Source organism: Chlamydotis macqueenii, chromosome 24 (genome assembly GCF_036417535.1).
Source record: "Chlamydotis macqueenii isolate bChlMac1 chromosome 24, bChlMac1.mat, whole genome shotgun sequence".
Lineage (NCBI taxonomy): Eukaryota > Metazoa > Chordata > Aves > Otidiformes > Otididae > Chlamydotis > Chlamydotis macqueenii.
The window spans coordinates 2,441,804-2,453,889 of record NC_141579.1 but is presented as its reverse complement, the minus strand read 5'-3'; the positions used below and the strand labels follow the sequence as shown (position 1 = coordinate 2,453,889).

At 51.7% G+C, this 12,086-nt stretch overlaps 1 protein-coding gene and 1 long non-coding RNA gene across 3 annotated transcripts in view; one reads left to right on the top strand and one right to left on the bottom strand.

Annotated features, from left to right (window-relative positions):
- Positions 1-564: 564 nt before the first annotated feature.
- The window catches only part of JAM3 (junctional adhesion molecule 3), a 30,537-nt gene continuing 19,015 nt past the window's right edge, over positions 565-12,086 (top strand). Inside the window, exon 1 of the mRNA XM_086766323.1 lies at positions 565-634. Within this exon, the coding sequence (XP_086622449.1) occupies positions 589-634 (46 nt within the window). The 5' untranslated portion in view covers positions 565-588. The remainder of the gene's footprint in view (positions 635-12,086) is intronic.
- Positions 1,768-10,609, bottom strand: LOC147597875 (uncharacterized). Of its 2 annotated transcripts, none has more exons than XR_015261060.1 (4): positions 7,414-10,609; positions 5,144-5,693; positions 3,850-3,972; positions 1,768-3,124 (listed from the first exon to the last, which is right to left on the bottom strand). It is a non-coding gene; the product is annotated as an uncharacterized LOC147597875 (long non-coding RNA). The 2 variants fall into 2 exon arrangements; XR_015261061.1 differs by lacking the exon at positions 7,414-10,609 and adding an exon at positions 6,562-7,037.

The window sequence follows — 12,086 nt, the reverse complement described above, 5'->3', positions numbered from 1 at the left end:
TTTTCAGGGCAGAATCACTGACCTCAACCCGTGGCCGTGTCGGAAAGGATTTGGGGCAGCAGGGGGGCTGGGGGAGCGCCCCAAGAGAAGCGCTCTCCCCCAAACTGGTTGGTTGCGCTTCTGGCTTCAAGTTGGTGAGAAGTTTCACAGCGGGACGCGCGGTTCAAGGCGAGATGGCTTTTGAGGGGAAATTCTCACAGAGAAACCGCTCTTTGGCGAGGGGGGGGTTTATTGAATACAGGGGGGAAGCACTCACTCTGGAGCAAAACTGGGGTGGGTTTCGATAACCAAAACGTTGCCTTCGGGCTGATTTTGCTCCCAGCCCTCCCAGCTCCGCACCCCCGGCGAGTTTCCCCCCCCCCGGCTCTCTCACGGTGGGGGGGGTGAGGGGGGGTTGTTCCCCAGCGAAGCAGCCGCAGGACCCGCCCGCTTTCGGGGCGCTGCTGCTCGCTGCCCTCCCCCGCCCCGCACGGCCGGCCCTGCCCTCCCGGGGCCTCCCCCACCCCTCCCCGGGTTCCCCCCCCTCTCCGCTCCCCGCCGGCCCGGGCAGTGCGCAGGCTCGGCGGGCCGGGCTCCGCACACCCCATCATGGCGCTGCGGCGGCCGGCGCTGCTCCTGCTCCTGCCCCTGCTCGGTGAGTCCCTTCCTCCTCCTCCTCCTCCTCCTCCTCCTCCGGCCGGCCGAGACCCCGGCCCCGCTCAACGGGGAGAGGGGGGGGATGCGCTGGTCCGGTCGCGATCCCGGGGAAGGGGAGGGATGCGCTACCCCGAAACTTGGTCCCGGGGAGGGGGAGAGAGGAGGGATCCACTGATCCGGTTGGGATCCCGGGGAAGGGGAGGGATGCGCTGGTCCGGTCGCGATCCCGGGGAACGGGACTGGAGGGATGCGCTGCCCCCGGCCCTGGTCCCGGGGAAGGGGAGGGATGCGCTGGTCCGGTCGGGGTCCCGGGAAAGGGGAGGGATGCGCTACCCCCGGCCTTGGTCCCGGGGAAGGGGAGAGAGGAGGGATCCACTGATCCGGTTGGGATCCCGGGGAAGGGGAGGGATGCGCTGGTCCGGTCGCGATCCCAGGGAAGGGGAGGGATGCGCTGATCCGGTCGCGATCCCAGGGAAGGGGAGGGATGCGCTGGTCCGGTCGGGATCCCGGGGAAGGGGAGGGATGTGGTCCGGTCGGCATCCCGGGGAAGGGGACTGGAGGGATGCGCTACCCCCGGCCTTGGTCCCGGGGAAGGGGAGGGATGCGCTGCCCCGACCCCCGGGGGAGGGGCGGGGGGGAATGCAGAACCGGGCTTCGGGAGCATCGCACCAGGGACAAGAGGGGAGGTGTGTGTGTGTGGGAGCGGGGGGTGTGAAAGCGGCCCCAAAAGCCCAGCTCAGCAAGGAGCGGGTGCAGGGCTGAGGGTGCCAGGAATGTGCAGGCTCGGCAGGCAGGCAGGCCGGACACTAGTGCCTATTCAAGAGCAGGCACAGGCGCCTATTGTTCCGGGGGGCCCCCCGCATGAATGTTTGCAGTTTTAATTGCAAAAACATTTGCTAATTCCGCTCAGGAATGAATTTGGGCTCATTTGGTGTCTGGCTATTAATAGTGGGGAGGGGGGGGATGAGGAGGGGGAACAGCAGCCGGTGGGCTTGCGTTGCCCTCCCCCCGACCGTCTGCCCAGCCGGCAGAAGGAGAAAATGGGATGGAGCGGGGTTAGGGTGACAACCGGCAGCTGGTGACTGAAATACGCGGGGCTGCGCACACGTGCACAGACACAACTCACTGGGGTGGGTCAACTCAAGAGTGAAGTGTACTGAAATATTTCAAACAGTTTATCTCAGGACAAAACAGTTCTCCAGTGACTAGAAATAACTCGCGGAGCCTCTTGGGCCTCAAATACAGTGAGGTTCCGGCACTGTTCACAAAAAAAAACGCGGGCGGAGAGGTGAGAAGATGACGCTGAGGCTCATCTGTGATGAGGAGATGGTTGTCAGGCGCTCCATGGTCTGTTGTTCGCTTTCACGGTTTCAGCAGGAGAGATGGGGAGTGCCTGGTCCTGGAGTGTCGCGTAGTCTTCCAGGTGCTCGCTCTGGATTCAGATACTCCCGTTGAATGAGAAAAAGGACAGAGTTACACAGCTTTTCCTTACGGTTGGGCTGCAAGGTAGAAAGGTACCCCATTTCCTTCCTCCGTTACGTGAGCAGTGCCTAAGGGTCCTGTTAAACCTGGCCTAAAAGATAGCAAGGCTGGAAATGAACTACAGACACTTCTGCGTTTCTTTAGACAGAGAAAAATTGCTAAAAGCAGCCAAACACCACTAGTTTCCCATCTCCCTGAGAACATTTATCTGGTAAGTGAACCAAGTGGTAACAGGGTTTGCTCTCCGTTTAAATATAATGGGGTTCAAGCCAGATGGGGAGTGCCTCATCCTGCAATGATTGCCAGATGTTTTAAAACTTGGGGTCCTAAGCCCAGAAGAGCGAGACTGAGAGTCAAAAAGTTTGTTCTGCTACACTTGACTTTAAATACAGGGGGGCGTCCCGCTCAGTTAAGGTTGTGCTGTCAGCAGTCTGGAAAATTAAACGGGTTCTGAAGGCTGCAAGGTTGGTGCTGGATAGGGAGATAGGAGCCAGACCGTAAGGATATCTGAGGCCAGCTGACTACTTGGGGGAAAAAAAAAAAAAAAAAAAAAAAAAAAGGCACAAAAGAAAGTTGAACAAGATGCTCAAGATGTTCTAAGCTGCAAAACTCTGACATGTATGCTTTAAACTACAAGGTGCTGGGGAGCAGGGATTGCCTCCTCCTGCAGTGCGTTTTGCCAGAACAGACCCCCGCTCTTGATCGCGGCCTTAAAACACGGCCAGAAACAGGAGCCAGTGAAGCACGGAGCGTTCAGTGCATTCCCAGCTCTAGGCACTAAAAGCATCTGAAGATTCTGCGCATCAGGGAGATGCCACGGTCATAATTACACTAGCAAAAGTCATTGGCCTCAGCGATGGAAAGTGGGGCTTACCATTGACATCACCGTTACGTCCCCACCTTGAGGTCTCTGTTGAAGCTTCTCCATGGATCAAACATTGGGATTTTGAGGATTTCACGTGCTGGACTGAGGTGTGGAGCCCTACCCAAAACGCTCAAGTATTTCCTGTTGAAAAAAAAAAAAAACACGTTGATACCTTACAGTCCTTGATGGGGAGACCTGGCAAGTCCCTGGCGCATTTCAGTTTTAAAGCTCGATGTATTCAAACCTCCCTTTGATTTAATTCTGAGGCTTTGGTAATATGTTGGATTTTGCAAAGGGCTTTTCAAAATCAACAGAGTAGATTTCTAATTTCCCCCCTTTTTTTTTTTTTTTTTTTTTACAATACGTGAAGTCCATCTGTCCCAGCCACCAACAACTGTTCCGAGTCAGCTGTCAGTGCCAAAAACCACTCAGTGGAAATGTTGTTAGCTCTGTTACAGCTATGATAAGTTGCTTGTTGGTATTTTCTGGTGGGAAGTATTTGCAGTATTGCTTTCTTTTCAACAGGCCGTAAAAAAAAAAAAAAAAAATCGGGACAAACAGCTTTGAGAGCTGTGCCAAACTCAGACGCTTAATAACATCTTCAAAAAAATTCTTAGGAAGGGCTTGGTGTTCCTATTTGGGTAAGCAATATCTGGCATCACCACCCAAGAGTGGTTGGATGCACATCTACTTTACAGCTGTTGACAAAGAACGTGACACCAGCGCATTCCTCCTTGCTCCAAATACCTCTGAGAATTACTGAGGCACGAGTGGATTCAAAGAGTAAAATGTCTTGTTTTTAGTGAGGAGAAAGGGCTGCGGACTGAGATGTTGCTCTGGTTGTGAACTTAGGTTCTTTTACCGACCTGTTTATTTTCCTTGTACAAGTTGAATTCTGGGTCTCTTGGCCCGCTGCAGCTGTTTTTCAGTTTTCTGTCCACACACTGAGGATTTGCACCAGGAACACACACCGGCTTGCCAAAAATCACCTAAACGAGTAAATAAAGCGGAATGAGCTTCTGCATTTCGCTGCGCAAACGAGGACAGAAGCTGCTCTGCATAACCCCGTGGGTGGGCCTGGTTTCTGAGCCTCCTGCCAGTTTGCCCCTAACCTCAGCCGTCTCCAAGGGGTAGAACATCAGTCAGCCCCGACTTTGTCCTGCTTTCCTTGCCGCTTACTTGGATCATTATTTAAGGTTCTCTTGCAAATTGCGTTCGCCGCTTTATCATCCTTCGCGAGGAGTGTTTGTGTGTCGAAGCAGAGCCTGGCCTCCCAGTTGTATATTTAGAGCTAATGCTTCACAGTCGATTGCATCAAGCCCCGATGATCCGGAGAAGGTTCGTGAACTCCTTACAGAGAGGCCTGGAGTGGTGGGAGGGAGTTAGCCAGGGGAAAGATCTCCACAGACGGGCAGGATCCCGAGTCCTCAAGAGCCCTTCTCCTTAAAACAAGAGCGTGTGTTCCTAACATGCCCCTCAAGATGAAACAACTGCTCTCTGCGTAAAAGCTGGTGGCCTGCTTTGAAACTGCTGTTTATATAAAAAGAGATGAATTCAAGATATAAAACTTAATTAGGATAATTACATTCTCAATCTGGCTTCTCTATCAAGTGGAAGATGAACTGCACCGTCTTTTTCCAATTGATAAGGGCTGTTTGCCTTCCCTCTGAACCCCGAGGGAGTATCGTGTTTTGATGAGATAGAGGATCAAAACCAAATTCAGCCGCTAAACTTCGGCTCCCTGTGGCGGAGAAGTCAGGGTGTGTGCCATGCAACAAACCCCATTCCTTCGCTGAGTCAGGACCTGGCCTAAGAACCAGCTAATGGCTTTAATTGCACTAATGAATGTTCTGGACACAGTCTTAATTTTCCCCCAAAGGGGCTGGATTGCTGCTTGGGTACAGTTCTGTCAATAGCTGCGCTCGGGGCAGAGGAAAAACCTGCTGGGTTGCAGTTCTCAAACTCCCATGCTGGAAAATAGAGTTTTCAGTTTCAGAAAATAAACAATAACATAAAAACCGGACTTTTTTTTTTTTTTTTTTTGGCTGGAAAGCTCAGGTCTCTGTTTGCTTATGACCCTTCAGAGTGCTAACACCCTCAGTATTAACTTGAGATTAGAGGTGGTGTTGGGAGAGTTTAATTCTTTTTCTAGAGACTTACCAGCAACAGAGCACGTCTGCAGGGAACAGGACAGCAAGGCGCTCCATGGACTTCTCCACAACATTGGTCTGGAGGATAACCAGCTCCTCACGAACCTCTGCGTCTCATTTCAGATAAGCAGGGGTCAAGCAGGCTTCCTCTGGGGATAAATGTTGAGGGCGGTGTGTATTAAAGATTTTTTCCTGCACAGGAATGGCCAGCTGAGGCTCTGTTACCACATCATCCTCAGCAGTCGCTCACTTTGGTTGCCTTGCTGAGTTTCGTACTGTAAGAAAGCTTTGTGCGACTCCTGCGCAGAAGTTCAGCTGTCTCACACGCAGCTTGGACGTGCAAAACCAGGACAGCTGCGTAATTGAGCTGGTGCCCAGTTCTTACCGGAGCAGCATCCTGAGCCTGGCCTTTAAATCTCTCAGGAAAATCACCAAAATGCAAGAAGCAAGGTCTAGAGAGGGTTTTCCTCTGCGGTTCTGAAGTGTCTTCTCAAAGTTCCTTCTCTGCTGCCTTGGGTAGCGAAGGAAATGGCTTCTGGTGCACGTTCAGAACTAGACAACTGGCAGAGAAGAGCAGATGCAGAAGCAAAATTTATAAGTGGGAGTTGGCAAATTAAAGAAAAAAAAATCATCTCTGCAATTTCCCCTGCTCCTGAGAGCACAGTTGGGTAGGATTCCCTTGAACTTGCCTGCAAACTGCTGAAAGCTGTCAAATGGGAGTCCAGTCAACGCTGGGCTGGCATTAGCTAATTAAAAAGGAAACCAGCCACGTACATGCTGTAACCTGACAGCCCAAGGTACTCGAGATAAGCTCGAAAAATTAATGGGAATTCTTCTGTCGTGCAAGAAGCACTTGTCAGTATAAATAATACAGCGTGTTGGGTTATACGGCACACGTCGTGGGACGGAGCGCGGGGCTTAACGCAGAGTCGGGTACAAGGGGAAATGAAGGTTTCGGCGCAGCAATAGATGAGGTCGATGAAATTAAATTGTGTTCAGATAATGCCTAAGGTTTCCTTTTTTTTTTTTTTTTCAAGTCATAAATCCCAGGGATTTCAGAGTGAAAGCCAGAACACACTCTAACCTACTCCCATCAGCGTACCTGATTATTAGAACCCAAACGTGAGATCAGCGGGTTTTTAAGAATCCTCTTAATTCATTTGGACGCCGCTGGCTCATTTGAAGACCTTGAGCTTTAAAACTGCTGCATGCCAGGGACTTACTTTGTCCTTGGCATGTGGCTAAGAGGTAGCTGCTGAAAATGTTCAGCAGTATTTCAAGGTTTTTAATCACACTATTATAAGTTTATTTTGGTGGCCTAGGTAAGATTTTCTGCTGAGCTGGAGAAATCCACCGAAATCTAAGGGGATTTGTTCCCATTACTAGGCTGTGTTTCTAACACCCGTGGCCTCTTCTGAAAATCCCCACCTTAGTAAACGCTGGGGCAGTTCCTTATGCAAGCGGCCAGCATTTTACACGCAGGTTGTAAACCAAGGCACTTTGTTTTAGACTCTGTTTTGGAGGCTGGAAGGAAGTATAACACTTCTAAAAATTCAGGTCTGCTGAAAGCATCTGACTTCCCTGCTCACTCCCACACCTCAGACACCTAATTCACTTGCCATCTTTTAGTCTTGGCCAGTACGTCTCAGGTTGTATAACCATGAAGTCCTTCAATGCTTGCTGAAGGAGCTTAGAGTTTTCTACATATCCCATGTCAGAATTTTCGTTTCATGAGCAAGAAGGCTGGCAAACGATGTCATGGAAGAGAGCTTTCCTGCTTTCCATTCCCAGTAGAAAGGTTCCTGCCACTTTACATCCCTCTAGGGTGGCTCGAATGGAATTGGTTGCCCAGCTGAGGACTTAATGATTTTGTCTGCACATAAATGTACAAGTCTCTGCTTCATCTTTTAGGCCAAGATCAGCCATGGAGACGATATTTTTTGTTTTGCTAGGATGCTATCCTTGGAAAACAAAGGCCTTGCTAGATGTTTTTACCTGCATTACAGTAGCACGTGTGGCTTCTGTTCACAGAGCAATGTCTGTCTGTGCTAAGTGCTGTTAAAAAAAAAAAAAGAAAAGAAAAAAAACTCCTCACTGTACCAATTTGTGTCTTTGCTTAATGAAAGCTACCCAAAAGACTCATTCATCGCGCTACTGGGCTGCCGTAAAGATGAGGAGCGTTCCTTAGAGTATCGAATGATGACGGCTGCGTGAGCAGCCCTTGAATCGCAGCGGAGGAAAGAACCCGGTGTCCAGAAGCAAGGCAGCTCTACCACCTACCCCGAGGGTCCATTAAGGAGATCGCTGCCGGCTAATGGACTTCTTCCTGCGGCGCTCCGGCTGCGAACGTGCTCTTGAATGATTTCCGGGAGCTGACACAGTTAACGGCAGGGAAGGTGTTGCAGAGTCCCACAGTTCTTGCTGCTTCTGTAAAATGGCTTTTATCCCCTCAAAGCATCTTATCAGCGGTTATTTTTAATACACACTTACATCTTCGCTTTAATCTTTTTCTCCTGCATTGATCTCTGCAAAAGCCCAAGGATAACTATTGCTTTGTGCCCGCCGTTTTGTTTGGAGTTAGTTGTTTTTAGAGCCTGGAAAACATCCGCTCTGTAGCGGCCAAGTGCTGTGCGTCAGTAACGTACCTTAGGAAGAGAAGTCCCAGCTCTGTGCCCAACAGCAGGTGGTACCAGCCGGTGGGAGTCTCCCATCCTTGGAAGAGTGGGGTGGTTTTGGTGAAGCATTTCAATACCAATGACTAAGGTGGAAGGAGCAATACACAACCCCCTTTTTAACGTGAGCGATGTGTGCTCTGCTGACAGGACTGGATACACAGGCCACGAGACAGGTCAGCTTTCACCACCATGCCCTTGTTGATCCAGTAGCTCCTACCGCAGAGGAGGTGCTGGGTTTGTTCCCCTCGTTGGCCTTAGCTACTCTGCTGAGATTGCACGCAGTGTACGTCGACGGGGCTGATCTGATTTCTCGGGGAGCAAGGAGGCGACGGTTTGTCTCTTGTGCACGAGCAAACAGTTATTAGCTGGCTACGGCTCGGCACTGATGGAACTGGCGATCTGGAGATGAAAGGCAGGGTGCCTGGTAATCGCCTCCTGAGTCTCACGGGTTCTTCCCCCAGGCAGAACTGGCTGTTTGAGTTGGTGAGCATCCTTATGTATCTGGTGTTTTCCTTTCATTCTGGCCAGTTTTCAACATCCCATAAAACAACAGGGCAGCGCGAAGCTCTGTCTGCCAACGCTGCCTTGTGCGTGCTGGAGGGGAGGTGAAACCAGGTACTAGCTTCTTTCTTCTTCCACCAAAAATCCTCTGCTGGGCCTGGCCCGCAAACAGCTGTCCTCACCCGCAGGCACTGCGTGCTCTCCCACACAAGAGGGCAAGATACACCCTTTGAAGCCTGCGTTTGGGCTGGCAGCAGCTTCTAAAGCACTCAGGTGCCCCTCTCTCCCAGTTGCCTTGAGTTCTCCAAGTCAACAGCTGAGCTACGATCCGGGTTGATAAGTCTGCAGCGCTGGATCGCTGGGGCTTTGCCAGGGCATGGAAGGGACTCCAGATTCCAGTTCATTCGCAGTGTTCTGTGCGCAGGGGGCTTTTTTTTTTTCCCGGCGTTGCACTGAGGCGTGCTTGTTGCTCGCTGTTGGTCAACAATAGCAATTGTTCTCCTCGCCTGGTGTTCTGCTGCAGGCTCCTTGATCCTCCTCTTTCTGGAAATATTTGGAACAGGTCCTGTTTGGCCGTTTTGAGAGTTTGACTCAGCTATTAAATGGCAGAGGCAAGCCGGCCTCGGGTTCACCGTGGTAACAAGTAGCTCTGCGAAGAGGGGAGATGGGGGTCAAATTCGGAGACGAGGCAGCATCCTCTGCGGGAGGGGCACAGAGGACGTGCAGGGAGCTGGCCTCAACTGTCAGAGCTGGGCGGCACGCAGCAGTTCTGCCTGCAGCACATAGGGAATCCCGAACCTTCTTGGATGTAACGCTGCACAGGCTGGAGGAGAGCGTGTTTGTGGAGCTCCTTGCGCTCTAAGTGACAAACATGTCATAATTCTGGCTGCTTAAGTATTTCCCCAAGAGCTTTTCAATTCCTGGCTCATCCTCGGTCACTTCTGAGACACACGTGCTGTACGTCTCACATCCATCGCTCAGCTTCGTTTTCTGGATGTGAGGAAAAGTCTTTCTGTCCTATAAAGGCTTCCCCTTTTTCCCTCGTTCCCTGGTTTCCTTTTTGCAACCGTGTCCCTCATTGAGAAGCAGTAGCTCCTTCAAAGAAATGCAAGGGAACCCATTTGCAGAATTTACAGCTTCTTCCCGAGGCTTGAGTGTCCTCCTCTTCAACAGCAAGCTGTTAAGCGTGTTCTTAAGTGGGAAGATAAGTGGTGTTAGGATCCTTTCATCTTCTGGCTCAGAGCAGGCTGGAGATAACTGATAAGGGGATGACGGCAAGGAAGATGCATAGGCACCTTTGGATTTAATTCCTGCTTTGCAAGGCAGTCTTTAAAGCACATCTCTGGTGGGAACACAGGCTGGTAAAATAAAGCTGGTCCTTCCTTTCTCAGCATATGTCTTTTCCTCCTGTCTCTGAGGCAAATCCTCTGTCTGTGCCAGCAGAGCGAGCTAGGTTCTCCGTTTCAGAGCTCTCCTTCTGGTGCTGACATTCCAGGGACTTGGCTTGCATTGTCTCTAGACACTGTTTCGGCTGGTGAGTTCATTTCCACATTTCTTTTTTTTTTTTTTTTTTTTTTAAAACAGCAGTCCTTTGTGGATTTGAGCTGTACTTTAAACAGGGCTGCATCTGCAGTACGGGAGCAGCGGTCCCGCACACCATGGGTGACGACGCATTCCTCTGCGCTGAGGCTGTAAGAGAGCACACATCAGTGACAGCTTTACGTGGGTGGGAGCCTTCAGGCCACTCTTTAACAGGCTCTGCATTCAGTTCCAGAATTCCTGGTTTAGTCCCTTGTCTGCTGGCTGAAACAGGTGGCAAGCACATGCCTGTAAGGGTCTTATTGGGGGTGGTCTTCAAGGTCAGCTGTATCCAGCCCACATTCCAGCTGGCCCTGGGCCATCCAGCCCAGCGGTTCCTAACCGTGCTGCTTGTCAAAACCAAACCATTTGAAAGTCACATGTCTGTGGCCCAGAGCCTGCGCCAGCCTGCTGCATTTTCCTCCAAGCAAACGGGGGAAAGCGGTTGGGGCAGAACGTGTCAAAAGCTCAGCAGCACCTCTGGGGCACGCACGCGGAGAGCCACTGCTCATCCCGCATCCACGGGAGAGGAGACAGCACCCGTGCAACTCCGGTACGGGGCAAGAAGGTCTCCCCCACGGCTGTACAGTCTCTCTTGGCAGCACCGGCAGCTGTGCAGGTGAAGTTTGTGAAGGGTTTTGGCCCAGTTTGCAAGCAAGCACGATCCAGAGGAGACCTCATCCAGGTGCTGCTGTTGAGGGGGCTTCAAAGGAGCCCCAGCTAGAGCCAGGCCGCTTCCAAGTGCTCCCGCCTCTGCTGTTGTGTTAAACACAGATTTCTGCTCCCAGCACTCCGCGTACTCTACGTGGTGGTGGGTCTTTTAACAGATGAGGCTACAAACCTTCACATAGCAAACCTGGCAGGCCTCTCCTCCGCTTTATCTGGGGAGCTGCAGCAGAGTTGCGCGGCGCTGGCTTTTCCGCCCTAGCTCTCTTGCGTCACAGCCCCAAGTGCGAACGGGGGCTGCAGGCCTCCCTCGAATCAGCCCCCGGTACCTCTGCACCTCGCTGTTACTCAGCACTTTCCACTGACAGGGAATTAAGTAGGATTTCTAGGTCATTGTGGGGCTGTCAGGAGGAATCGTCTCCTGCAGGCCTCATTACCAAGGCTCTTTCTGCAACGCCAGACTTCAGAACAATGCGGCCAGGTTCCCTAAACACTGACTAATGAGACAGAGCTGTTACCAGCACTTTGCTAAATAAAGGCTGTTTCTGCCTGAGACAGAATAAAGCCAGACTGGATTTTCTTAGCACAGAAGGAATTTCAAAGGACCCTTATTAAAATAACGAGCCAGAGGCTGCTCTTGTGGTGGCTGCGTAGGGCCGGTGCTTGATGTGAGCACCAGGCGCTTCCCCAAAGCGGTGGCTTCAAGTAACTTGCGCTCAAAAGACCTAAAAACCTCCCCAGCTCCTTCAATGCTGCTGTCCCCTTGGTGTAAAGGTATCTGGAGCATTTATCCTGCCTTGGTCCTGCTCTGATGGTAACTTGCTGCTTTACGGCGGACAAGCTGCCAAGACCTCCGTTACCTTGGGAGCCAAGAAAAGATGTTCTTTGGTTTCCGAGCGGCAGCAAAGCTTGCTCGGCGTTCCCGTGCACGGCTTGGGAAGGGGAAGGGATCCAGCGTCTGAGGAGGTGGGACAAGCGGGATTGCTGAGAGGACTGCCTCGTGTGGCTGCTTTTGAAAGGAGCTGGAGGTTTGCAGATTGCAGGTGAGATTTCTGCTTGTACCTGGATGCCCAGCAGAAAGGACAGAGCCCCTCCCCTGAGCAGTCTGAGGCCAGGTAGCTTCTGCTGATGTTCCTGTAAAGAGATTTTTCATCCTACCTCTCTTCCTGCTGTCAGAAGGGCCTGGATGAAAGATGAACTCTGAAGCCTGATGGGATGGGCCTGACTGCCTCCGGCTGGAGCAGGCACAGGAGAGCTGGGCATCATTACTTGGCCATTTTGCAGGTTTGTTTGAAGTGGTGCTTTGATGTGGCAATGGGAGCCGATGGAAGGTAAATGGTGTCTAGACAGGTTTCTCCTCACTCTCTGTTGTTGTCTCTGAAGCAGCAGAAAGAGTTCCAAACAGGCTGAACGGCTCCAGGATGCGAGAAGCGGAGTCTATTTCTAGAAAGATGGAACAATGGCTGTTGAGGAGAGTCCAAGCTAGCTCTCGCTGAACCTCCTGCAGGTGGAACTGCTCCTCTGTGTGCCCCA